The following is a 27,284-nucleotide window of genomic DNA, read 5'->3' as shown; positions in this document are numbered from 1 at the left end:
GCAATCCTCATTCCCAAAAAAGGAGAGAAATAAAATAAACACGAGACACTATGCCAGGCATTAAAACTGTGTGTCACAAACTGAAAGACCAGTACACTATGACTACTACTACAACTACTAACACACAGACAGTCCACTACAAGAAAACCAAACCAAAGGAACAAAAAAGAAAAGTAAAAGAAAAGGCAGCATAATAGAGACCCAAAAAACAGCAAGGTAAACCCCATATCGGTTTAGAGATGCATATGGTTACACAAAACTCGCTGATTCAGTAAGTGATAACAAGCTGGGGGCTGCATCAGCTTTTCATTCACTCAAACTTGTTGTTGTTAGTTTATTGAAGGCAGTCACTTTAAAATGAGTTGCACCAAATAAACTACTTCTTATTTAGGTTTCATTTAAAATCTAAATAGAATAAAACACTACATTCACAGCTAAACACTCCCAGGCATTGCTGTTGAGTAACAGAACCAACCAAAAGAGTGAAACCAAGTGCATCTTTCCAGTGGCCAGCAGGGGGCGATGCCTCCAGTCAGAATTTAATATGAGGAAATTAAGCTTACTTAATTATTAAGAAATAATTCACTTATGGCCCTATTTGGCCTTAATGGAAAATCTAACCAGCACTTAATGTATTTAGGCATAGTCACGGTTACCTGCTGGTTCAAACTGAGCATCACAATGAGGTAGAAATGTGATATAAGTGTCTTCAAATGTGACATGCTTGTTAGTGCCAGGCAGGCTGAGGAATTCACAAAAACTGCTGATCTACTGGGATTTTAAAACCCAAGCATCTCTAGGGTTTATACAGAATGGTGTGGAATGTCCTCAGTTTTTCAGTCTGTTCCAGTTGCTGCTGTGGCATCATCTGATATATAGTTTAACTGCAAAAACCCCTTCCAGCTACCTCGTGTGTGAAGTGTTCACAAGAAAAACAACATACTGCAAACTTTCAAAGGTATATCACAAACATCTGTGAAGTTCCTGTTGAAAAAGGCTAACAGGTCTTAATTGGATAGTAACAAGTTTTAATGGTGCAACCCATTTTATTCAACTGCTGGACTGGAAATAAGAAACTTTCCAGCCAAACTTGTATGAAAAACTGGTGCAACTGTGTCTGGATGGTTCCTAATGGTTTTACTTGTACATCAATTGAAGAAAACATCCCAATATATATATATGTTTATTGTTCCAATTGTTTTTTTAACGTCAAGGCAAAGCCAGTGTGCTAGCCTCGGTATGTACATTTGTGAAATCTTTGCCTTGGCAGTAAACACAGAAAGGGCTCTCCTGGCATAGCGACTGTCTGCAGTATGATATGCCAAGATCCTGCCTCGCCACATGTTCAGCATTAGGCCTCGGCCTGTGTGAGCGGCAAATCATTTTTCAAAACACCGCGTCCAATTGGCAAATATCTGATAAATGTGCTCTCCCCGAAAAGCAGACAGACCGGTGAAATTTAAAAAAAGAAATTAAAGAAAAAGAAACAAAAACTTGAAAACCAGGGTAGCCTTAAATTGCCCTGCAAGTTCTGCATTCAGTCAAAGCGATCGTAGGCAGCACAGGGAGCAAAGCTTTGTTTCATTTCTGCTGATTTCTTTTTTATTAATCAAGAAATGGATGCTATATGCATTGAGTCCAATGGAGAATTAATAAGATGGGATTGTAGATAGCCGTGTCATTGCAATAAAAGAGGAGGGTGATTACATTCGGTCATTCCCAGTGAGGTGTTAATGACGTGGTGGAGGAGGGAGCGAGGGGGTGGGGGGCGGCCATGTGGAGGAAATATTACTGCTAAAAAAGATCAGGTCTGTTGGAAGATGCTGTGTCAGTCTGTTTGTGTGAGTGTGTGTGTTTGTGATATTGCAGTGTGCACTGAAAAATGACACAATACCAATAAGGCCTCACACTGCATGGGCCTATCGCATTAAAAGCATCGGTATAGAGAAATGTAAAGATTAATAGTGTTAATGTAACAATAGATAAATACCCATTTGAAGGGTGGGTGGGAAAGGGGATCAATTTTAGTGATAGATGTTTGTACACAACTTACCGTTACCGTAGAAACAGCGAGTGGTTACCGTGGAGACTGACAACAACACACAGAAGTCGTCAGGGAAACAGAAAAAATATAATAAATAAAGGAACAAATAATCCCAGGAACAAAAGAAACCTAAATGCCCCTCCCCGCCCTCCCCACCAACCACCACCTGTTTTTGCCCCAAACCTGATAGCAGCATAGTTAGAGCTCAGAGCAGAGTACGAGAGAAAGAGGAAGGGAAAGGAGAGAGGATGCTAGCTCTCGATGCTCTCACCATTGTAACAACAAACACGTGGCAGCAAGGTGTTCGGCGCTCTAGAGAACATGGTCCAGAAGAATGGAGGTAACTGGGGAGGGGGACCTTAGCCACAAAATAACTAAGGAGCAAATGGAACACCTCCAAGGAAAAGAAAAGAAGACACCAAATAACACCACCCTCCATCGTTAGAGCAGAATAGCAAAAGTCAGTTTATTGCTGCCTGGGTCTATTTCCAGTCAAAAGGGCAAGCAGGGACATTTTTGGATAGAAATGGACTGATTCTTGTGTAGCAAAGTTACGCCACAGAAGGAAGAAATGTGTGTTTGGACACTGAGTGACTATAATTTCCACTTTTATCCAGTCACCACAAAAGAGCACACTGAAGGCCAGTCAAACAAGAAAAACTAGATGGATGATAAAATAAAATAAAATAAGGAAAAAAAAACAAAGAAAACCGACCAAACATCTTTTCGTCTATTCCAAACTAATCAATACGAAATGACAGAAAGACAAACGTGACTGGCGAAAAGAGAATGAAGGGATATTGAAGAGAAAGAACAGAGCAGACACACAGCGACAGATCAAGGGTTGAAAAGGGCAAAGTGCAAACTCTCTTTCCCCGTTTCTTTCAACCGCTTTCTTCGTAAACACACACGGACACGCTCACATTTCATTCATTAATCTTGGCCGCGGTGACTCATGCAGTAACAGAAAGCTCAAATAACAGATCAAATACTGTGTGTGTGTGTGTGTGTGTGTGTGTGTGTGTGTGTGTGTGTGTGTGTGTGTGTGTGTGTGTGTGTGTGAGTGCGTGCGTGCGTGCGTGCGTGCGCGTACGTGCAGGGTGGGGGGCCGTGGTCATCTATGACAGGTGAGCCTTCGAATCAGACCGTGGCTGATCCTGTGACTCGCATTCGAGTTCATTCAAATGAAATTCTCACGGGGAAACGACTGATTGAAGGCCCAACTGTGTCTGTTAGAGGAGCGTGTGGCAGCAGCACCGTTTGGTGAGAATATGCGTTGTCAGACATGCAGAAACACAGACACAACTGCTTCTCCTCCCTTTTCACCCGCACACATCCATGCAGCGATGACGACACTCCTCGGGCTCGCTTGCACCCCCGACTCGAGTCCCTACTTTGCATGCAAAGCTGCACCGTTCGTGGCACAGAGAGACACACACACGTGTCAGCCATTCTGTGCTCTTGTGTTATATCTGACTAAAACTCTGCGCCGCGGAGGAGCCTTCACTTCCCATAACACTCCAGCAACACAGATCGATCGCAAACGCACAATTCTAGAGCGAGGGTTAGTGAATGGGAGTTTGCAGGGTCCAACATGGTCTCTGTCTCAATACCATTTCTTCTATGGATGTGTGAAGACCTGTAAAATATGATACTTGCAACAACTTAATTTTGAGTGTGCGATCAAAGTGTGCTTCGATCATGATTATTAGGATTAATCAAAAAGTTAATAGCCTAGCATCATACATCTTCACCTTCAGACGGTCCCGTATAAATAAACAAAGAAGGAAACATTAAAACTTAGCTCCCTGAACAAATGAAAATTGCTCTGTGTGACCAGCAGCTGTTGTTCACACAGAGCAGAATCCAATCATCAGCCAGAAGCACAGTTACGACAGCTGCATTGTTTCAAAATGTGCGAGGCGCACACCAGATGTGTACACCAGCCTAAAAATAAAGTGGACCCATTATGTTCGTTCCAAGCTCTACCATATTTATTTTATTCCAGCCCTATCTTTATTCATCCTATCCCTGTAAGCTGACTTTCATCTGATTGGCTGCCCCTCCCAAACAGCAGTGGTCTGCTTGAGATGACCATATAAGGATATAAGCTCCTGGCTGACAACATACAGATCAAAGACAATTAAAAAACAAACAAATATCTGAACAGTAAGCATTGAGAGGACTTGTATGCGCAGGGATGACACTAAACCTTATTATCTGAAATTTTAGCTATGTTTAACATAAGCATCCACCTTTAGAGACAGAAAATAAGAAAAAGGCTCCCTTTAATTTTTCTGTAACTGGAACTGAGACTATGATTGGACCCGAATCAACAGCCACTAACTACAAGTAGAATAAATCTGTGATAGCACGTACAACATGTGACTAAAATGTAGATAAAACAACACGTTAATGACAGCCAAAATGGTACAGTCAGACAGATGCTTGGAGTGTGGGCTGCTTTATGTCAGGGCATACACACAATCAGAAAGACAGCCATGGATAGATGAAGATGCGCATGTTTGAAAGTGTGTACAAGATCCACATTGTCACAACTATATATAGGCCTATAGCACTCAATGGTCTATATATAGAGTAAATGGTGATGAGATGGGAAGAAGCAGGTATAGACAAAGAGAACTGTAGTTGGGCCACTTACATGGATACATTGGAAGCATACAGGAAACTGACTTCTTCAAAGCGCAGAGTTTTATTCCAGACAAAGAGAAGTACAGTGTAACTTTAAGTACAACAACTCTGTTTCTACTCTCTTTCATTTAATCCACATACATGCACACTATGGGGAACTAGTAGGAAAACAAAAAGGAAATAAAATAAGACTACCCAATTCCACTTGCATGCACCAAGAATAAAAACAAGCCAGCACTCGAGTACAGTACAGCATTCCTTTATCAATCATTGAGTCAAAATCAGTCTAGGAGTTCAGCTATCAAGCCTTTTTCCCCCAGTAAGTGAAACAAGCTATAAGCACTCAGGTGTAACTCAGTTCATGCCAACCGAACAAGTAAATTAACAGCCCGTCACCACAACTAATTCAACAAAATAGCCATACATAATAAACATGCAAGAATAAACATCCAGCTGTCAGCAGTACTGCCTCAGCGAGGCTCCAAATTACCAGATTAAAATATAAATCATGCACAACTAAATCTACATCAGCTAAACCCAGGCCACTGGATAGCAGTAAACTCTAGTCACACACGTAATGGTGAAATATTTATGTCTAAACAGTCGCACAGGCCTATATTTCAGAGTTTCTGAATTATAAAAGAAATGTGAGATTTCACTGTTGCTCTTTTACCATATTTGTCTCTGAAAACAAACTTCAACAAACTCTGAAATCATACGACCGGTTGAAGCGTGAGTTACTGCAGCGACATCTGCGAGAAAGGAGAACTGCCAGAGAGCATTGCCTGAAATAGAAATGTCCGGCCGTTTTTCCTTGGCTGGAAGAATGTATAAACACAAATCCACTGTTTGTCCTGCGCCAGCCTTTTGTCTTCAAGCCCATGCACCATAAACAGACAGAAAGAGAGAGGCTGCTCTACAGACTCCTGCTGCTGACCCACCATGCGGCTGATACGTGACTCACTACGAGGCCATCGCTGCTACTGGAGTTCAACAAAACACATGCAGAGTGACGACTGAAAACAAAGATGTCTTGCTGTTTGACAAGTTACTTACATCATGCAAAAATCTGGGAAGAGTCACAGAATCAGGTTAAAGCGATGCCAGGAATGGCACAGGTTGTTGATATACAAAAGGAAAAACTGATGCATGGTAAACTGGCTCCATCAGTATCCATTCAGCTTGCTGACTGACTGAAGGTGGAGGTGGCGGAGGGGAATATAATGTTGTACCAGTGGATGCAGGTGGATGTTTCTCATTCTCCACCACACTGCAGCAGAACTGAGAGTACATAACTAAAAAGGTTCCAGCCTCATCCATCATGCAGGAACTGCCTTGCACACACCCACACACAGACAGACACACACATACATACTCGTCACAAGGAAATCACCACAGTAAGCCCATGCACAAATCCTGGCTTACGATGGCACAAGTCAAGTGATCCAATATGGATAACTGGCTGATTGAAACCCCAATTAAAATAAAGAGGGAAGGAAAAAAAAAGAAAAACTCAATTCAAAAACTAAAAACATGCTTCAGGTAAAACATGGGAAAGAATATGTCACACAAAAAACACACAACCTCAAACCACAAAAACCAGAAAATAAATAAAATCAAGTGTACATTTCATCAGAAAGAACCCAGACTTCCATAAAGTGAGCATGCGTCAGTGTTGCTGTGATTCCCAGCATGCTGCTGTTGCATCAGGAGCCAAAAGCTGTCACAACCACTTAGCTACAGCACCGGGAGAGGGGAATACAGAAGGATTTCTCTATGCTGGGGGAGAAAAATAAGAGCATCTGACAGCAATCTGCCATGCATCGTCCTTTCACTGCGTTCCACTTGTGCCCTCCGGTGCAAAATGCACAAATCTCATTCCAATTGTTGCACGAGAAGTTGTAACGTTAGCGTGGCTGCAAGTTGTGCATCGGTTGAGGGGGGCAGGTAAAAAGACAACAGGTTAATATACAGAGGGCAGGGGGGGAAACACTTCAGAGGAAAAGTACCCAGCATGCCTTAGTGTAGTGTTCTTGCACCCCTAATCATTCCCACCACAAAAACAAAACATCAAAATAATAAATCAAGTCTTTTGGGTTTTAAAAACAAGAAACATATTGCAGAGGACCGGTGTGGGATACCACTGGGCTGCATCAGAGCATATCACTAAAGGGAGGATGGGAGCTAGCTAGCACGTCAGTGATCAAGCAGAATTATGGTGGGAGTAGAGAGAGGAGACAAGAAAAGAAGGAAGAGAAAGGGAGAGAGCAAAATTACCTCAATCTTACGACCTTCCACCAGTGTGCCGTGGAGCTTTTCCCTGGCTTTCTCTGCGTCTGCGCTGTTCTCAAATGTCACAAAGCCAAAACCCTGTGGTACGCAGCAGAGGTTAGAGAGGTTGATGGTGAGTGAGGGGCATGTCAGAAGGGATTGCCGACCGGTAGAGGACAATCTGCGGGACTCATTCTGACACTGTTAAACAGATGACTTTAGTTCTGGAACAGCGATTTCTCACGCGGACTGCTAATACCACATGACAAATAGTCACAGTTACACAGGAAATCTTTCAGCAGTAAGCCGGTCACAGCATTGAGTATCAGATGCTTGATGCGCACTTACCTTTGAACCCCTCTCATTGAAAATAATCTCAACATCCAGGATCTTCCCAAATTGCTGCGAAGAAATTTGAGGAAAGAAATATTAGCCAACAATCTTATATCAATAAGGGATCTCACGATTCTGTGCTTAATTAATAAAAGTCATTAAGGGCCATGTAAAGCTATTTGAATTAAAGCTACTTTACACTAGGGGTCACTGTTACACAAAAGACAACATTTGCATTTTAATGTGCATTTCTTTGCGTTGAACTCTGCTCCATTTCTTTCCTCCTACTTTGACACTCATACAAACATGATGACACAGATAAGAGAACACCCATCAGTCTCCTTTCTTTATGAGCGTTTCACTCTTTTGTCATTCGCTCTGAGGCAGCCCCTTATATGGAGGACGCAGGGTGTCTAGACTGATTTATTGATCCCCACCTTAAAAATGAGGCTCCAACAGTTCTTACCCCAAACATCTGCCTGAGGTCTGGGTCCCGGAAGCGGAAGGGGATGTTTGAAACATGGAGGCGTTTGGGGGTCCCTTTGGCCTCTGTCGAGTCTCCTGCTGAGCCTCCCGCTCCTGTGCCTCCTGCGCCACACTGTACACCCGCCTCACCCTGAGACGTCTCCTCTGTCTTTACCTGTTTGTGGGAAGAAGAGGAGAGTGAGACAGATGGAGTCAAGTTATAGCGCTGTATAGATAGCAGGAGAAGAAGAAACAATGGAGAATAAACCAAAATGGAAAAAAAGACAAGCAATTTATTTTTATTTTATTTAAATGCCTGTTGCCTCAACTCCTCTCTCCTTTCCTCTTCAGTACAGCAAGTCAAAGAACTCAAAAGTTACAAAAATAAAATAAAATAAAGATATGACACTACGTATCTGGTCAAGCTGTGGTAATCAGAAAATACTGCCCTCCTATCCAGGTGTGAGCTGCACGGTGACTTGAGCTTTTTTTATTTATATAATGCTCAATTTTTTATGTTTTTAACACATTGGTAAACAAAAAAGAAGACATGAATTTGAATAATGAAATAAAGATTCAGTGTGAGTCTTAATACATTCTTATATTTAGATTAAAATCTACTCATTAGCTCAGTAGCGACATGTTAGACCGCTGTTATTTGATCATCATATCACTAGGTGTACTTAACATTATGTATTTAAAGTTAAATTTAACTGAGGGGTCAAAATGCCAGACATCATCATAAGAAAGCGTGTTCCTCAAAGAGGCACTGATGTGATCAGTGTGAAAAGCTCCTCCTACTTCTAAAAAAAATAAGAAGAAGAAACAAAATAACTGATCAAAGTTTCTTAAAATAACATGGACAAGTCAACTATAGTGAAAATAAAGAGCGCCCGTTGCATTTTATGCCTGTTTTCTGATAAGATACACGCAAAATCCTTCAAAGTAAAAGCCTGTGGGGATCGTGAGTCCAACTTGACTGGCGGTTTCTCGTTTTGATCAAGCGTTTGGGGTTTTTTAGCCTCAGCTAGTAACCCAGATGGGAGGGACTAGGAATCAACAATGAAACAAGCTGAGAAATGAGAAGAGGTGCGTCCACACAGTTTTGCCGGCAGCCTCGCTCTTATGCCTGTCTACACAGGATGCGTTCAGGTTTGTTCGTAATTAAAAGTTTATAGAAAGGAGTCACCCAAATTCACATATCCTGCAGTCTAAAAGTTTAGACTCCAAGTAAAAGCACAGTTTTTTGCATCTGCATATAAAGTAGGGCTGCTCGATTATGGCAAAAATGATAATCACGATTATTTTCACTGAAATTGAGATCACGATTATTTGACGATATTTATTTTGTCCGCCAGAGCTTATATTATTTTTTTTACATGCTGTAGTGCCATTTGTGGGAGCATTTCAAGTTGCTATACATCAATACAACTGTTATAGCCCATATTTTAATAATGTGTATGCATTAAGTCCATAGTAACTACATTAATTGCAAAAAAGTGCAATAAACTACAAAAAAAATTGAAAATCGTTTTTGTTTTTACATATATTTCTACTTGGAGAAATTTAAGAGGTTTATCCCTCAAAACTTTAAATACAAAAAAGTTGCAAAAAATAGTTTACAACAACAGGAAATTTATTTTGAGTGTCTTCATAGTTTTATTTTTGGAGATACAGCAATTTTTATATACTGCAGGAAAAACAAAAAAACAATCCTATGATGCAAATTTGCAAAGAATGTGCATGTGCATCAAAATAAACTATTTCCAGCAGTGCAATTCTAAGGCCTACAAGTAAAAAACTAAATTTTCCGCAAAAATGACGTCACTTGCGATAGTTCACGTTGATGTCTTTTTCAATGTGGGAAGTGTTAAGAACAGCTGATCGGATCGGCAAAGTGTTTCTGGAATATTATGTTTTTGTTCCTGCAAGCTCTTTTTATGCAATTTTTGCAAAGCTATATGTGGAAGGAAACCGTGACCGAGGACAAGCTGATGGCATAAGAAGTAAGTACAACTCCTCTGGTTTCATATGGAAAAAAATTTATTGTGCTAGCTTAGCGTTCAGGTTCTACAGGGATCTAAAAATAGTTACACAAAACGAGCATGCTGCTCTGACCGGCTTTAAAGGTTTAACAATAACAATGTATTGAATAATGACTTTAAAAAATAATATAAAATAGTGTGCAAATACTGATAACAGTGCAAATGTTTGCAATATAAGAAATAAATGAAAAATGTGAACTTTGCAGTGTTGCTCTGTGGTGCAGCTACGACACCATAGCAAAGTTTACACACTGTGTCTACTTGATCCACGTCTGACTCCGCGAACCCATAATGTTTCCACACCACTTAAGTTTTGGTTTTTTTTACCTCTCTTTTCAACCAACGGCAGTCCACTCCTCTCCAAATAACTTCTGCTTAGCTTTCCGAGCTTCCCTCGGGTCCTCTTAATTGTTGTGACGCGTGTTCGAAATGCAGAGCAGTGCGCTTGATTTGCCACATGGAGCAGCGCGAGAGTAAAGCATGAGGAAGGGGCTAATAATCGGCTCAGTCATTTTTAATGATCGTTGAAAGCCCAGATCGTAATCGTGATTAAAATTCGATTAATTGAGCAGCCCTAATATAAAGCGAAAAAGATTAAAACAGAAATGTCTCAGTTTGATCAGATGAAGATGAGATGAATGCTCATTTCATGCCAGTATCTTTAGGGAGGCAATGTGATCATATTGACTTTTAGCAAATGCAGTGAGATGTTTTTATTTTATTAGATTTGGCTGTTGACATTCAAGCTAAGCTAATATAAACACAACATGGGAATTTAGATCCGTAGCTCCTTGCTATTAAAACTAAAATCACCTGACGATTATTTTACTGCTGTTAGAGGAAAGTCAACTAACCGTCAGGTGTCGGTAATGAAGTCTGCTGAGGAATGCCAAAAACTGAGCAGGCACCCACTGTTACCTCAGATTTGAGAGAGTTAATATTATTGTGGCAGCACAGCGTGTCGTGGTTTATGAGATGAATCATTATCAACTTGTAAATTCTGAACACATTTTAATGATCACTAAATCACTGTGTTTTTAATTTTCTATAATAATTAGTCAACAAAACACACCTCTCAGCTTTTCATGTATTCATGTATTTTGAAACTGGGTTTTTTTTGGAGACGTGAAGTATAAATGTGCCCGTCTCTAAAGCACTCTGGGTCAACGTCTGTTGTTTAAATGTGCTTTAGGGTATTAAAAAATAGACAACATAGAAAAAAATAGGTTCAGACATTTTCCATGGATATTTAAGGTACACGGTTTCATTTCCACAAATGTTGTAATACAGTTCAGTGGACTACACACTGAACTTAGAGGATAGTATCAATCGATCTGATACCAATACCAGTTTTTGCTATACAAACTATTCATATTTGAATCCGTCCGCCCACCTCTACAAGGTATCAAGTATATATATATATATATATATAAATAAAAAAACAAAGGGAAATGAAATCGTGGTGCTTACATTGCTGCTGTTGTTGTTGGTGGAGGTGGGGGCTCCATTTGCACCAGCCCCTACCTCTGCTGCACCTTGGCCTCCAGCACCAAACATGGCCCCAGGGCCAAACTCTGTTCCCGGTAGACCGTTTTGAGGAGGGGGTGGAGGTGGGAATGCTGTAAAGGGTGGGGCCACCAAACCCTCCTGTCCTCCTGTCGAATCCTGAGAGCCCTGCGGGAGCGGGGGAAGGAGGGGGAGGGGGAGACAGAGACAGCTTAACATATATTCTCAGTGAGCTTTTTACAGCGACTGCAGCTCCCTGACGGAGAGAGAATGAGGGGGTTAAAATCCTGCCTATCAAATTTCACTCTCTCTTCCTCTCTCTCTCTCCTTTACCACGCAGTCACTGCTTCATTCCCTGCCTCGCTTTACCTCCATATCTCTGACAGGCATGTGTTTTCAGTCAGCCGACCATGAAATATTTACAGCAAACAGATCTATTATTAGGGCAGTATGGTGGCGCAGTGGTTAGCACTGCTGCCTCACAGCAACAACGTCCTGTGTTTGACTCCCAACATCTAGCTGCAGCCTTTCTATGTGGACTGTGGGTAGCCCTGCTTCCTTCCACAGTCCCAAGTCATTATTACTGGGGTTAGATTAATCTAAGTATGAATGTGAGTGCGAATGGTTGTCTCCCCAATAGACTGGTGACCTGCCTCTCGCCCTGTGCCAGCTGAAATAGCGACCCCGATAAGGAGGGGATCATCTATTATTAAGTTGCGAAATTTGATACAAGGTTTGAGATACAAAGATGCTTCTAGGATGGATCGACAAGTCGGTAGATAAATACTAACAGCGGCATGTAAACTGTGACATATTTACATACACTGCTGCATTGTGTGACTACTTGGGAAGATAAGCTGTACTTCAGATTAGATGCGGGAGCTTCACTGCCTATGGCTCTGTATCAGCAGCAGGATCACCTACAGATTCTTTAAAGCTGCTGCTGCTGCTCCAGCACGCTCACAAATACACACACATATATATCTTTATGTTGTGTGTGTTTGGGTGTGTGGTGACTCTGCACTATTGCTTGCTTCAATCATTTCACACACTCAAGGGCATTTACAGCAAAGCCAGAGTAAAAGAAAGGTAGAGGATGGACGGGGAGAAGCAGAATGATTAGATTAGATTAGATTAGATTAGATAGAACTTTATTAATCCCTCGGGTGGGTTCCTCTGGGAAATTCGATTTCCAAAAAAGCCCAGCACCGACAGAAGTTACAGAGTTACAGAATAATATATATATATATATATATATATATATATATATATAATACACACACACACACACACACACACACATATATATATATATATATAAATACAGAGACAATATAAATAAAATATACGAAGGGGATAAATAGAATAAATAGGAATAAAAAATAAAAATACAAGTGAATTGCACATTTCAAGTATTGAGTCTATTGCACCGTTGACTATTTACAAAAGTATTGCACAAAAGGTATTGCACAGTGAGGTGAAGAGGCACTACAGCTTAGTTGTTCCCCCCTCCTTTGTCCTCCTGTTTCCCCTCCCTCTCCCCTCCAGAGAGGAGTTAAACAGTTTGATGGCGTGTGGGACAAAGGAGTTTTTAAGTCTGTTAGTTCTTGTCTTTGGGAGAAGCAACCTGTCACTGAACAGACTCTTCTGGTTGTTAATGGCCGTGTGCAGAGGATGTCTGGCATTGTCCATAATGTCCATCAGTTTCTTTAATGTCCTTTTCTCTGCCACTGTCACCAGAGTGTCCAGCTTCATGCCGACCACAGAGCTAGCCCTCCTGATCAGTTTCTCCAGCCTGGATGAGTCCCTCTTTGCTGTGCTGCTCCCCCAGCACACCACAGCATAGAAAAGTACTCCAGCAACCACTGACTGGTAAAACATCCTCAGGAGCTTCCTGCAGATGTTAAAAGACCTCAGCCTCCTGAGGAAGTACAGTCGGCTTTGGGCTTTTTTATACAGGTGCTCTGTGTTGCATGACCAGTCCAGTTTATTGTCCACCCACAGCCCGAGGTACTTGTACTTGTTGACCACCTCCACCTCCTCCCCCTCTATCTGAACCGGCAGTGGACCTGCTCTAGACCTCCCGAAGTCCACAACCAGTTCCTTAGTCTTTGAGGTGTTGAGTTGCAGGTGGTTTGTGTGACTCCATGCGACAAAGTTCCTCACCAGACTTCTGTACTCCTCTTCCTGATCATCCCAGATACACCCCATGATGGCTGTGTCGTCTGCAAACTTCTGATGGATTTATTTTAAAAAAAAAAAAAAAAAAAAAAAAAAAAAAAAGGCCATCAAGTTTGGGGTCAGGGCTGCTTTTTTTCTACCAAGCTAGGCAGGATGACACACCGCATCCAACACCATTAACCACTGGTCTGGTCTCTGCCATGGGCTGTATCTGGGCTGGGTGACGCCTAGAGACACTCTGTCTCCAGACAGCCTTTTTAATTAGGCAGAGTAACTAAGATGCCGCAAAGCAAATGGGCTCTTTCCCTTTCTCTAATCCTATAGCCCGACTGCTTACTGTTCTTCTGCAGTCACAGCCGCAGTGGCTGTAAACAGTCAACCGAGGCTAAAAGGCCCATCTGCAACACAAGCAGCTTCCTGGAGTCTGAGCCCAGCTGATAGTGGAGGAATCAGAGGAGACTGCGTAATCCACAAACAGGCTGGAAAAATCTGGGGAACTCGTCCACTACTGTTCTGACTGCAGGAAATGCATGTTAGGGGAAAAGGAAAAAAGAAAACTGTGTGTTTTGCATCCAACTACGGTCTTTGTCACCTTGTGATAAAGACGGCCCATCAAAAACCTGTTCAAAAAGAGATAACGCGCCATTAAAATTCATTAGCTGGGCCTTAGCCTGGCTATGTTAAATCAAAGCTTAAGCGTTCTTGTTAGGGCATGTGAGCTCATAAACGTGCAGTAGCCTGTGTTAAGCCACCAAAGGGTGTGTTCTTCAGGCATATCCCGACCCATGGCTGAGTCACAAAAACACACTCATAGTGCAGAAAGGAGGAAGACTGAGTGGAGAAAGGAAAGAGTGACAACATAGCAAAGAGGAAAGGGGAATTAGATCGGGCCTGAAAAAACTGGACTACGTGCATTTATGCAATGCTAACAACTCAAGCTGCCGTAGTCAGCCAAAGACAGTCACACCTACTCGGCAACCAATGAACTGCTTTTGTGAGAGGGGGAGTAATTCTTTTTAGTCTACATTACTATAAATACTCATAAAAGCTATTGTTATTTTAAAGGGAATCCCTAACTATTTTTCCATGTTGTTGAGAAACCAAGCTTCACATCCAGTTTGGGCTGCTGTGGACCTGCTGCTACTAACAGACAGCGGGGCTCGGTGAAGCTGTGGCTGCATGCGAGAGTCCAAACCTTCAAATAAACCAATCCTGGTGCGTTTACACTGAAAGCCTTGAGCCTTTCACACAAACATTGGTAGAACAACACTGACAGGTTAGCTGAGTGCTTTTGCATGATAGGTTTTGTTGTTTGCTGAGCTGTGATGTGCAAAAGTTTACACTTGACTTTTTGATCATCTGTTCTCACAAAACACAGCCACACTGACTATTTCCAGCAGTAGCTACGGCGTAGATTTCCGGCTGAAGCATAAATCCACAGTAATGGCAGACCAATATTAATTTGGTCTGATGAGAGCATATCAACCAAACAATGGACCAGATGACCTCTTCTAATGCCGCCGCCTGCTTGTAGCATAATTAGTTATACGAAAAAAAGCATCTTGAAGTATTGTACCATTCATCATCCTGCTGCTGAGGCTTAACAAAACAAACAGAGTGCTTATGACCATGTTTGTGGACTCAGATACCAAATTGAAAGATACAGTTTTTTTAAATGAATTATTGGATAAATAAATGAACTAATAAACAGGACAAGGAATAAAGCTGTCACTGGATCCAGATCAGACTGGATAAGACTACAGTGTTAGGGTGACACAGGCATTCCCGACCCGCTGACTAAGGAGCAGTGCTGCCCTACATGGCAGCGTCACATACTGAAAAAAGGAGAGAGGGGGGAAAGGAAAAAGAAAACCGTGGAAAAATGAAAGGGGGACTTAGCGGGGAGAGAGGAATTATAGGAAATAATGAGACACTGCATTAGAGTTACGTCTGGTTTCAAGAAAAACTTTCCAAAGGAAGAATTTTGACGCTGTAAGATAAGATTAAACAGGATATGCTTCTTATTAAAGTGTCATGAAAAGCAATCTGAGCAAAGGTGAAAACAGAGTAGCTTCAAGTATCAGCTGAAAAGCTCACAAAATTAAAACCTGATATCGCAAATAAGAAACCACGACATATTCATCCCAAAACACACAGTGGGCGATTTACGTGAGAGACCTGAGACTGTGTTTTTACATACACACAGAGGATTCTGGCGGGGGGGGGGGTCACCTTAGGTGTTGACACCAGCCACAGAGTCAACACCCAAATTGTGATGATGCTGAAAAATTCATGACAATTTGTCTATTGCAACTATCTACTAAGTTGTCTGGCTGGAGGCAGAAATACTACTCACAGATTCTTCTCCAACTGCAGTCCATCTATTTTTCCTTTCCCTTCAGCTGAAGTCAGTGTGCCTGTGTTTATCTCCCCCGTCCACCCACCCTTCCCTCTCTTCCCTCCCTTCATTCTTGCCTGCCACGCTTGATGAAAGCAAGAGGGCCATATTTTTTCGCCTTCTTTCAAACCCACTGGCTCTCTCTCCTCTCCAGTCACTCAAAGCCCCAACTGCACTGATATGTCCATCAAACAGGCCACAGCCCCATCTCCTTATACAGCTGCCTCTATGCAGACGCTGCCTCTCTCTCTTGAATGTGCGCCAGTTGTCATTTAGAGGTACATCCATAGTGCACTGGCTCACATCCAGAGGACACATAGATAGATATCTGGCAACAAAAGTGCCTCAACACAGAACCTTAAGTCGAAGCTCCCGTTCCATATGCTGCAGCTATAACTGTAATCAGAAGCAGCTCGTAGGTTAGCCTTAACCACAGACTCCTGTTAAGGCTGTCAGGAGCTTCCGGAGTGATCAACGGCGAATATTTAATGCTTTGGTTGGAGCTCTTGAGTGGGAGAGCAGTGGGTGGGGTGCTGCTGAAGACGATGAAAGCAGGACACACAACTTTATATTTAATTAAAAGGCATTTTCTCTTAAGGACTCTGGTTTTATAACCACAACGTCGTCTGACAAAAATGACCACACGCAGCTTTGCTATTTTTACAACTGTTTTAAAATTAGACACAGCCTAAAAAAAAAGTCTTTTATTTTTTATTAATATCACAAATTGCACTGCCTCCATTTTGGTAACAAACTACTAGAACAACATTGCACATGTGCCTTTTTGCTTTTCTCTTCCAAAAACTGCACAGAGATGACTAACAGAGAGGTGCAGAGAGTGACCCCATGCTCGATGGCTAGTTGTTGCTAAGGAGGAAAAAATAACAAACTCCAAAGAGTTGTCAAGTTGGGAAAAACTAAGCTAAGTAACTGAGTAACGATGACGGTTGGGGATCAGGGAGATATCCAAGCTGAGGTGGTGTCAAGTTCCACTCGTTTAAAATAAAAAATTAACATAAACCAAATACCTAACCCGCTGTATGAACTACAGACTAACCCCACGCTGTCTGTCAGTGTCAGCGGCTCCGCAGCTCCGCTGAGATCTGTGACATGCAGCCTGTCGGTTTTTGACAGCTCTGATCAACATCACCATCATTACCATAATCACACAGACTTCTCTCAAACACTCGCACTCACTTTGGGCGATGTGTCCTAAAAATAACCAACCAAAATTGTTTTCCTTTAGAAAAACTGCAACAGTCAATATCGGCAGTGTGTTGTGCAGTAAGTTGGCCTGCGTATACAATAATGCATCACGTGCAAGACTGTCAGTGTTTTTATGACAGTTGATAAAGAGCAGCTGGAGCACCATCGCTGTGCTGAAGTAAAACCATCACCGTCTGAGTATTTGGTCAATTATATGAAGGTCGAAAAATGAATCACAATAATTATCGTGACAATCAATTACTCCTCAATAATAGTAATAACGGGTTATTAGGTTCCATTTATTTAGATGACTGGATTTGATGTTTTAATTGTCAATAATGACAGTGAGTTGATATTAAAGGGTTTAAACTATTGATCAGAAAAAAATACATTTGCAAAGCAACTTTTGGCTCGGATGAAATTATAACAGGGATTTCTTTTTTTTTTTTTTTAACAAAGCATCAACAGAACTGCAGAATAATTAATGATGAAAGCTATGTTAAAGTCCCACAGCAGCGACTGAGGCTATAATATGATTTTATAATGATTTAATAATATTTTTCCAAAAATATTTAATATTATGAGCAATTTCAAGAGCAGTTTAAATTAAAATATAAACCATAAAATTTCATTAAATCCCTCATTGAGATATTCCAGTGAAACCCAGCCATGGAGGCCTCGAGCCAGCGTTGGTCCCAAGCTCAGATAAATTGGGAGGGTTGCATCAGGGCGGGCGTCCAGCCTAAAAATCTGTGCCAGACCAAAAATGCGGATCGTGAAGAATGACCTTTCCGTATCAAATCGGTTGAAGCAGCAGGTCAGTGGAAAATATGCCACTGTTGGGAAAAGACAAAGGATGGAAGAACAGGATGAGATGAAAGCAGATGATTTACTGTGTGGACCCTTAAGAAAGAAGCCAAAAATGGAGAACAACACTGATATATTTCAGTGAGGAACTTGGATGCCAATTTCAGGTTAATGTGTCCAAATTCGCTGCACACTGTCTGCAATCTTTCTACTGCATGATAATTCAGTCCAAACACTTAATCTGCCCATTTGCAGCCTGACATGTGATCTGCTGCATTATGCATTTCACCAATTTCCAAATCATAATAACAATATTTCTAAGAAGTATGCTGACTTTTATGTCATTATGGCACTCAGCTCATCGCTGCACTTAACACTTAAAAAATTAAAGCCTCCCGACTCGTTCATTTCAACCGATTTACAGAGCATTCAGCAGTAAAATCATCTGTTAAACCTCGATCACTGACAATTTGCAAACATTAAAAGGACCAATAAAAATCTAAAAATCACATAAGTTCAGAAATCGAAAATCTTAATCTACTCTTGGATAGATCTTAGATTGCCAACACTGAAAAATGCTACAAGATGGACCATTCGTTCCCTGCTGCCATACCTTTTGCAGAAGATGATGAAATGTAAAAGCCCAGCAGCACTGACTTCCTGCTGCAGTGTAAGCTAGGGTATGGTGTGTGTGCAGACACCCAGTGTTACACTGCTGTTTATCATGCAGGGGAAGGTAACCTAGGAGATACAGTACCGCATACATTTCGGCTTCTTGTTCTGTGTGCACGTATTTGCTGTGAGGTAACATGCGGAGTGCTTTCACACCTCAACCCGCATCGCACAGGCCTCGGGCAATGGCATTTAGAGCAGCAGCATTAGTGTCGGACAGCATCACGGTGGCTTTTACAGGCGGTGGGAGAACAGTTAACCCTCAGGTGGAGCAGTTTCACACAGTGCATTAGACCACCAATATGGAGGACTCTGGCTCAGTGTTTATTTTGGTAACATGCACGATGTGTGTCCCTCTGTAAAATTGGGAAATTAGTTTTCTCTGGAAGTTTCTATTTTGAGACTTGCAAAGCACAAAGAAACACCCATAATCAAAAAGGATAACAATAATGAATAAAGCTAAGCATGCAACTACCTAGAATAAACTGTCTGCTGTTGTACTGTAATACTCTCAGCACACACACAGGCAGCTGTCTCCCACAGACAAACATGCACACAGAACCCAGAGGATTAAAGACTTGGGTGTGAATCCCCTCCAATTTCCCTGAAGATCTGTCGCTGCATGGCACTAACTGAGTACTCTCTTGCAAACAGAAGACATTTTAGGACTGGCACATAAGCAGCCAAGTTGGGGGACCATGTGCTGCTGTGACAGAGCCTGCACAGTCACATGATCGTGTCCAGTGTGCAATGCAAAAACGGGCTGCCAATTAAATGCCTCGACTAACACGACGCACGGCCGGGCAATACAGCTGCAAACAAATCATCACCAAATTTAAATTTTGATTCAAGTTTGATCTTTTTCCCTGCATGCTCAATAAACTAAGACATAAACATATTTTTGGGCCTACATGAGCAAAACAGCTGGAGAGCTTGGAAGCTTTTCATCATTTTGCACAGTTTTCAAATGCAGGCTCGAACAACTATAGACCAGTCTAGTTTTGACACAGTAAGAACAAAGTCTGCTGCCTAATTCATCTGCTCCTGCTGTTTGTGTTTGTTGACATCAGCCTCATATCTGCAGATACCTGCTGGCTAGCTCGCGTTAGCTGCCCAGCGTGTAGGGAACGAACAGACTGAACAAAGTCTAATCCACACGCTGATCAGTTGACTCTCGTGGCTCGAACCACCATCACCAGATAAGGTGCCCCGCTGGCAAAACAGAATCCGAGAAATGAAGCGTATTTTCCACCAAATGCACCATCAAGCTAGTCAGATCCAGTCAGTGACAAATTCTAACTGAAGCTAAGTCTTGCTATGGCAAACCTTTAGTATTTCATCAACTGCACTGCGGTCACTAGCTGATGTTTATCCACAGTATGCTATAGAGACGTGTCACCAAAAATAGAGAGCATTGCCATAAATTTTGCAGAAGCCGGTGTGACTGGTGATGTGTCACCTTCAAAGTGCATTCCCACATGGGACTAAGGCACGGCCCCCCCTGCTCTCACACCCTTCAAGTCATTACCTCAATTCTCCATTTGGCAATACTCTCTTTAAAAGACGAATAACGTGTTTGCCTCACAGCTGCGCAAGCTTGCAAAGCAAAGATTAACAGAGGAGGGGGGGAAAGAAAAAAACAGCAGAAACACGGGGGGGAGAAAGAGACGGCTCATGTGGGAAAATGAGAGTTGATCATGACGTTTTGGAGGTCTGGAGGGAGAAGAACCTTCACTGGTTTTTGGGAGTCTTATATGCAGTCACTGTGTCATCATATGTGCACAGTAACACAGCAGAGGTCTGTATTTACATTCAGCCTCAATGACCATAAAAGGTTGGCTCTCGCACTGCCTTGGTGTGAACAGCAGCAGGGTTAGTAGTAGCGTCTTTACTGTAATGGTTTTTTTAAGAGCTTTTAAAGAAAAATGTATAGGTTAGCACAACTTTGCAGTCACTGAATAAATTTGGAAAAACTACAACGTCAGTACTGAATTTTACACGAGTACAAATGACATATTAACTGAGAAAAGGTCAGGGAAAAGCAAGGGAAGGAAGTTTAGGAAGGAGTTTATCTTTATTTTGAATTTTGAGAAATGTCAAAAATTTAATTTGACATTTGCAGACTGAAGTTGAACTGGAAAAAAAATTACTAAAGTTTTTTTTTTCATTTTTAGTTGATAAAGTTGATGATGATGATGATTTTGAAACAACAGAAAGAAGAAATGTCAAAATAAAAAGTTGACATTTTCAAACTAAAGTCACCTCAAACAAGTTGACCTCATTCTTAACATCTCCATGTTATTCTCATAATGCAAAACGACTTCCTCTGTGATTAAAAACAAAAGAAATGCTGCTTTTTCCCACACTACAAATGTCGTCCTACTCTATGAAGTTGACAGTATTAACTCTGTAGTAGCTACTGTTACTGTAGCTATTAAGAATACACAGATTATGCTGTGGACCTATGAAGGGTTAAAATGCATAGAGTTGAGTTTTGCCATTAGAAAAGGAGGGGGTGCTAGTAAAGTACTCCAGGAACTGCAGAGTGTGTGTGTGTGTGTGTGTGTGTGTGTGTGTATAAAGTAACAACTGTGCTTCAGCACCTGTCTTCCTCAATCCAAAGATGAAGTTTAAACCGCATGGACAGCTTGAAGAAAATCTCAGCCTCCACCCCTCTGCAAGTGACATGTCACGACACGACGCACACACAGACACACATCCATATGGAATATAATCTGACACTGTGTGCAGTCAGCATGGAGAAGGCTCGCAGTGCCCAATGTACATACATGTCAGCACAGGCAATCCAAGCAGCAGTTGCTACTTCGCGTCTGCACGCGTGTGCCTCACAGACATATCCCCCAATTCCCGACACCCGCCTTGAGGCCCAAAGGAACCCAAGACCAGAGAGCAGGACATGCTAGAACAGAGCCAGAGAACAGCTCTCATCCTGAGGCTGTCTTTGAGCTAAAGTAGCACAGACACGCCCACCATATGTTAAGAGCAGCCTTGCGCACAACACATCAACTGTATAAACATTATAATCTGTGGTGTTAAGTAACTATTAATGCAAGTGTGCTGATACCCTGCAAGCACACGCTTTGCTCCTGTGTATCGTCGGCACTTCAGTGTCACCAGGACAAAATGCTGTATGGTTAACAGAAAGAAAAAAAAATTATTTCGTTTCTATCAAAACAATCACAGATGGGTGCAAAGAGTTAAAAAAAGTGAAATGAGCAGAGCTGCAGGGACAAGCCCTGCTGTCGGCCTGATGCTCTGCCAACTATCTGAAAAAGGCCTTACCTGGGCCAAGACACAGCTAACCAGAGCAGGCCACACCATGAACAGCAAAGCAATTACTGCTTCATCACGCCAAATTAAAATAAATAAATAACAACAACAAAAATCATTTACATTGTATCTTGTTTTGCTAGTTTGGCCCTCGCGATACTAAAAAGCCACTTGAGAGAAAGAAGCTCTTGCTTGAGATGCGAACTCACCGGTAGCATAGCTTGGTAGTACAGCCCCATCATTGTCTGATCTAAAGGAACAACTGCTGACCAGCTTTCCACTTTCCCGTTCCTTCTCTCCTTTTCCGTCTGTGTCTCTCGTTCTCCTCCTATTCCTCCTCTCCCGTGTCTGTGCTCCAGGACCATGAGCTGACGATGGCTTCAGTCCACGTCTGCCTCACACATTCAAATTCTCCCTCGTTCACTCCCTCTTCCTCCTCCTGCCGGTGTTGCTTCTTCTACTTCTCCAGCACGCGAGCCTCGTCAGCCTGTCACTCTCTGCCTCGCTTTTGCTCGTCTCTCCGGCCCTGCTGCTCTGATCCCCCTCGGGCCTTTCCGTCTCTCTCCTCTTGCCAACCCGAGTCTCTTCCCTTCTTCTCTCTTTGCTCTGCGTCTGTCATTCACACACTCGCCTTACACGTCCTCCTGCTCTTCTCCCCCCCTTTGCTTCCTCTTGTTCCCGCCCCTCTTTTTAAAACTTTCCCTCCCTTTCAGTCTCAATCCCTCCTATCCATCAAAGCATCCATCCTTCCATATAGCAATCTAACCCTGTGTCTGGATGGAGTCAGAAAGCTGATGTTGTTGCCGTCTCCTAAAGCCCCCGGAGAGAGACAAGAAACGGGAAAGGAAGAAGATGCTGCCTTCTATCCACGCACTGGCTGCCTGAGAGTACAGAACACGAATGCGACCCCCACTGCATTGCAGCTTTTTTTTGATGATTTATTTATTGCGTGGCAGCCTGTCAGCTCCAAAAAAGCAGTGGTAGGTAGGCCAGCCGGTAGACAGCTAGGTAGCTAGCTGCGTGGGTAGGCTCCTAGATCACCATCTCTCTGCTGCAGCTGTCTTCCTCACACAGATGGAAGTCTCACAAAACTGAGCAAGCGCCAGCCCCGATTCCACTACCTAAACCTCAACCTGAACATTACGCTGCATTGCACCTTTTTCTTCTTGGCTCAGTTCCGTCACTTTCCAACACTGTATTGTTAGGAGGCGTTTAATTTGCAGGCGTGAGAGTGCAGTTCCTTGCGCTGCATTTTCATATGGGAGGGACTGAACTCTGCAGGGGGAAAAAAAAAGAAAAAAAAAAAAAAGCCCTGATGCCAAGCATTCAGACATCTGCTGAGTCTGGCTAGAACTGGGTCCAGAGGGATGGAGGGATGTTGGGAAGGAAAGATAAAGTGAATGGACGGAGGTGGTGGTGGTGATGGCAGAGAGAGGGGGTGAGACGGAAAAGGAGCTGGGATGAAGTAGAGGGGGACAGGGACTGAAGGGGGCAATGGATGTGAGCGAGAGATAACAGGATTGGGAGATAAATGGATAAAAACGTTGGGTGGAGGGGGGGGGGAAAAAAAAGAGCGAGGGATGACAGGATTAGGGCTGTAAGTGAGGAGGATGAGAGGATGAATAGGGGATGATCCTGGGATTAAGTACACAGGCTGAAACACTGCGATAAACACATGCAGTCACACACAAACACATGCACCGAACGTACACACGCAGATGCGCTCTGATCATATCCATGCTGCTGCACCTTGGCTGGAAAACAGACACACATGAATTCAAACAAAGGGCTATATCCATCCAGCGCTCACCAGCTCGTCCAAACAAAGGCCTGTTCTCCAAACACGGTATCTACAGATGATCAGCAGCCCTGCTCAACTACTCTGCAGGACATGTTCACAACAACTGCACCTCCTGTGTGCAGGTTATTACATCTGCTGCTAAATGCCAAAGAAACGCTTAGGTGTGCTGGTTCTGTCTTGTTTGTATGTGTGTCTTTAACTCTGATCATCAACTCTAAACATCAGGAAACCGCGGCCCCAGAGGACTGACCCCCCTTAGAGAACAGGAGACGTATGGCAGCGGCGTCCCCAGTTAAACGCGTTCGTGTTGACGCGGGCAGACCTGCGGGCAGTTCAAATGTGCATAAATAACATAAGACAGACGCATTACGGAGACAAATGCACTGCAGCGGTGAACAAGCCAATCTTGCAAAGCTAGGCTTGGCTAACTCCATTTGCATGATAACCAGCAGTGTGCTGGAGACTCCTAATGTGTGTGCTCAAGGGCAGAATACATTAGCAGGGACGACTTTTTAAATCATTTATAAAACAAATGCAGAGGTATGCCGTGGCTCTGAATTTAACACCGGGCGAGAGTTCACACACGCTGCAGATCAGAAGTGATCTCTCTGCCCAGGTGTTTGTCTTACAAACAGATGGACTCGGGCAGAGGAGAGCCGAGACTGGAATACAAGCTTGCTCTAACTAAGAAACTGATTGTGTGCCCCTGCGGGCAAGCCATCTTAAATAACTTGCTTCCATTTCAGTTTTAGCTCTGTGCCACTTCCCTGCTTTATTTCTCGTCTTCCTGTCTCGCCTTTAATCTCTTGCACAACATTTGTTTTTAATAGTCAGGTTGACATCCACCCAGAAATTGTAATAAATTTGATTTGAAGCACGAAAGCCTGAAATTCTTTTGGTGTCTCCCCTCGCGTTCTCCGAGAGCTGCACTCCCACGAGAGATGTTACCAGGGGTAGAGCAGGAGTGGAGTGCAGGGAGCAGAGGAGGGAGAGGAGACTAAATGAGAGGATGAGGTCTGTGAGAATCTCCATATTGTGATGCGAGGAGGGAGGCTGGGGGGCGAGAAAGCTCACAGGCCAACACTTCCCTCCTGTGGCACTGCCAGAGAGCTGCACGTCCCAAAACACAGCCCTCAGATGCACAAACGCTTGCACGAAGACAAAAAGCGCACACACACACACACACTGAGCTGGTTTGAGCTGCTCAATGCGCTCTGCTGCTTGGAGGTAGATAAGAAAATAGTCAGCAACCCTGCCGCTGCACACATAAGTCACTAATTACTGAGAGCAATATGCTGGTGAGACATTCAGAATGAGAACGAAACAGAGAATATGAGAGAGAGGCATAAAGACAGAGAGAGAAGTGCGAAGGGGATGTGAACGGCGTTGTGAGAAAAGCTCCGCATACAGAGCGTGCAAGGCGAAGAAGGTGATAGCATAATTTCTCTCCACTTTCTAAGAATCAAGTCTTTGAAAGAGAAGCTCAGTCATCACTGGTTTCTCTTCCATCGATTCCTCGAAGAGAGATGAGCTACCAAAGGTGAGGCAAGGCTTTCATTACCGTCTAGATAATAATGTGTTCGTAAAAACAGACTGAATCCTGCTACATATGTGAGGATGGTGAGGACAACACTGCTAGTTTTTTCTGTGCAAGAAGAATGACATGAGTGTGGACTATCACAAGTGTAACTTTCAATTTAAAAGGGGGCTGAGCCAGTCCATCTATCCTTATCATATGCCACGTATAGTATAAATTGATAAAAGAAGTTTAAAAGTAAGATCAGGCGTCATCCTACTCAGACAGTGTTTTCAACTCTTGCTCTGTGTGACGTCAGTGAGAGCGGCTATCGCTCATAGGGACACCAAAGGCGCACAGTCGTGTCCAACCTTGTGCCTGTGAGGTGCAGCCAATCAGAATAAGGCTGGTTTAAAATGGAGATCAGCTTGTTTTAAAGGAGCTGCACCGACGATCAGGGATTAAACTGTAAACAAAACTATTTTAGCAGTGAACAAGAATATGGAGGTCAACATAAACATAACAGGTCCCATTTGAAGAATACCAAAATGTTTTCTTTATCCCATGAACAAACAGTGTTTGATTCAAGTGGACTTGACAAACTCACTTCCAGCTTTTTACCATCAGACGACTGAAAGCAGGCGTACTGTTGAGTAAGTCAAGGTTTTGTATTTCATTCATTTTTTTATTTTATTTTTTTGGCAATTTATTGTAACAGAGATTTGCGAGCAGTCACTCGTCTCTTACCTGACTGTGAGGTTGGTATCCATGGAAACCGGGATTTAAAGGCTCATTGTTCTGCAAGAGACAACAGGAGGGATGAGAGCAGCGTAAGTGGCTGTGCTTTTGAGAAGTGAGTGGATGCAGCAATGGCGCTCCAAAGAAACTTGTGCGTTTTAGATGACAAAAAAATCTCAACCCAACTTGTGAAAGCAGGAGGATTTATACTGTCACAACCCTTTTCTGTAATCTAAAAGCACAAGTCAAAGTACTTCAAGCATTTTGAGACCTTAAATGACACCCGAACACTAGCAGGGGACTAAAGTTCAAACGAGCAAAGACGACGTTCTTGCGTGGGAAAACAACTGATGAGTGAATGAAGTTAACAGTTAACAGTCTTGTGGATGCCGTGACTGATGAACCATCACTGCAGCTTCGCAAACTTTTCTATCCAGTCCCACCAACCAATCAAAATCCACCGAGCCCATCCCTCATCGCCCCTGTTCAGAAACCAGTGTTGTGGTTAATTGCTCTGTAATTACTTTTAATTAGATTATTTCTGTCTCTTTCGCTCCATTTTCTCTGTGACTATTATTTTCCCCCCTCTTTGTCATTTTGCCCCGGCAAGAAGAGCCATTGTTTGCTACAGAGCTCGGTGAAGAGGAGGGGGCAAAAATGAAAAGACAAAAAGGAGGCGGGAGATGGGGGAGGACTGGAACAATGGGGAAAGTTAACTAAACGATGATATTTTGACAGCAGTGAGAGAGATCACTCCGGTACGGTCTAGCCTGCTGGCATGCCTCGAAGAGAAAACATGACCGCCTAGCGAGACTCATGCCTCTGCTCTCGATAAGGAGCTGAGGCATGAGTCTCACTAGAGGGAGAAAGCGGGAAGGGAGGAGGATAAGGGGAAAGGCCTCCGAGGGGGGAAAAGAAAGAAAGATGTGTATGTGTACATGTTAGAGGGTGGGGGTGAGTTTGAAATCTTTTTTAGAACTGCTGATGTTTTCATTACATTTAATCAGCAAAATATTCCAAATCCATGTGCTGGTCATCAACCCCCTACACTTTGGCATGAACGCGCCCCTCAGTTCGGCCAGCACTTCGAGGGTGGGCCCCGTAATGCCGCAGCAATGAGAAGGGGCAGATTTGGCTTCTGAAGAGTGTCAACAGAGTTAACCTCCCGGCCCTGACCCCGATGCTGCCTGCCGCGGGAATCGCTCCATCGCTTCAAACGTTCATTCGGCCAATCGAGGGCAAGCCTGCGTGAGGAAGAAGGGGCCGGTAGGACCGCAGCAGAAAGACAACAGAAAGACAAACAGCTTTTAATCTGAAGAGGTTAGAGATATGAAGGCTAAGACCAAAACACAGATGGG

General features: G+C 43.0%; 1 protein-coding gene across 10 annotated transcripts in view; it reads right to left on the bottom strand.

Annotated features, from left to right (window-relative positions):
- The window catches only part of LOC101471904 (RNA binding protein fox-1 homolog 2), a 55,432-nt gene that overhangs the window by 16,299 nt on the left and 11,849 nt on the right, over positions 1 to 27,284 (bottom strand). For 8 of the 10 annotated variants that reach the window (XR_013098289.1, XM_076882974.1, XM_076882972.1 and 5 more), the window contains exons 2-6: positions 25,936 to 25,986; positions 11,281 to 11,484; positions 7,767 to 7,940; positions 7,316 to 7,369; positions 6,974 to 7,066 (exon numbers count right to left, since the gene is read on the bottom strand). Coding sequence is in view for 9 of the 10 variants with exons in the window: in XM_076882974.1 (XP_076739089.1) it covers positions 6,974 to 7,066; positions 7,316 to 7,369; positions 7,767 to 7,940; positions 11,281 to 11,484; positions 25,936 to 25,986 (576 nt within the window). In the remaining variant the exon portion in view is untranslated. Of the gene's footprint in view, positions 1 to 6,973; positions 7,067 to 7,315; positions 7,370 to 7,766; positions 7,941 to 11,280; positions 11,485 to 22,080; positions 22,557 to 25,935; positions 25,987 to 27,284 lie in introns of those variants that run through there. The other 2 variants (XM_012922354.5, XM_012922352.4) reach the window with 2 other exon arrangements.

Source organism: Maylandia zebra, linkage group LG4 (genome assembly GCF_041146795.1).
Source record: "Maylandia zebra isolate NMK-2024a linkage group LG4, Mzebra_GT3a, whole genome shotgun sequence".
Taxonomy (NCBI): Eukaryota; Metazoa; Chordata; class Actinopteri; order Cichliformes; family Cichlidae; genus Maylandia; species Maylandia zebra.
This window is presented reverse-complemented; position numbering and strand designations above follow the sequence as displayed.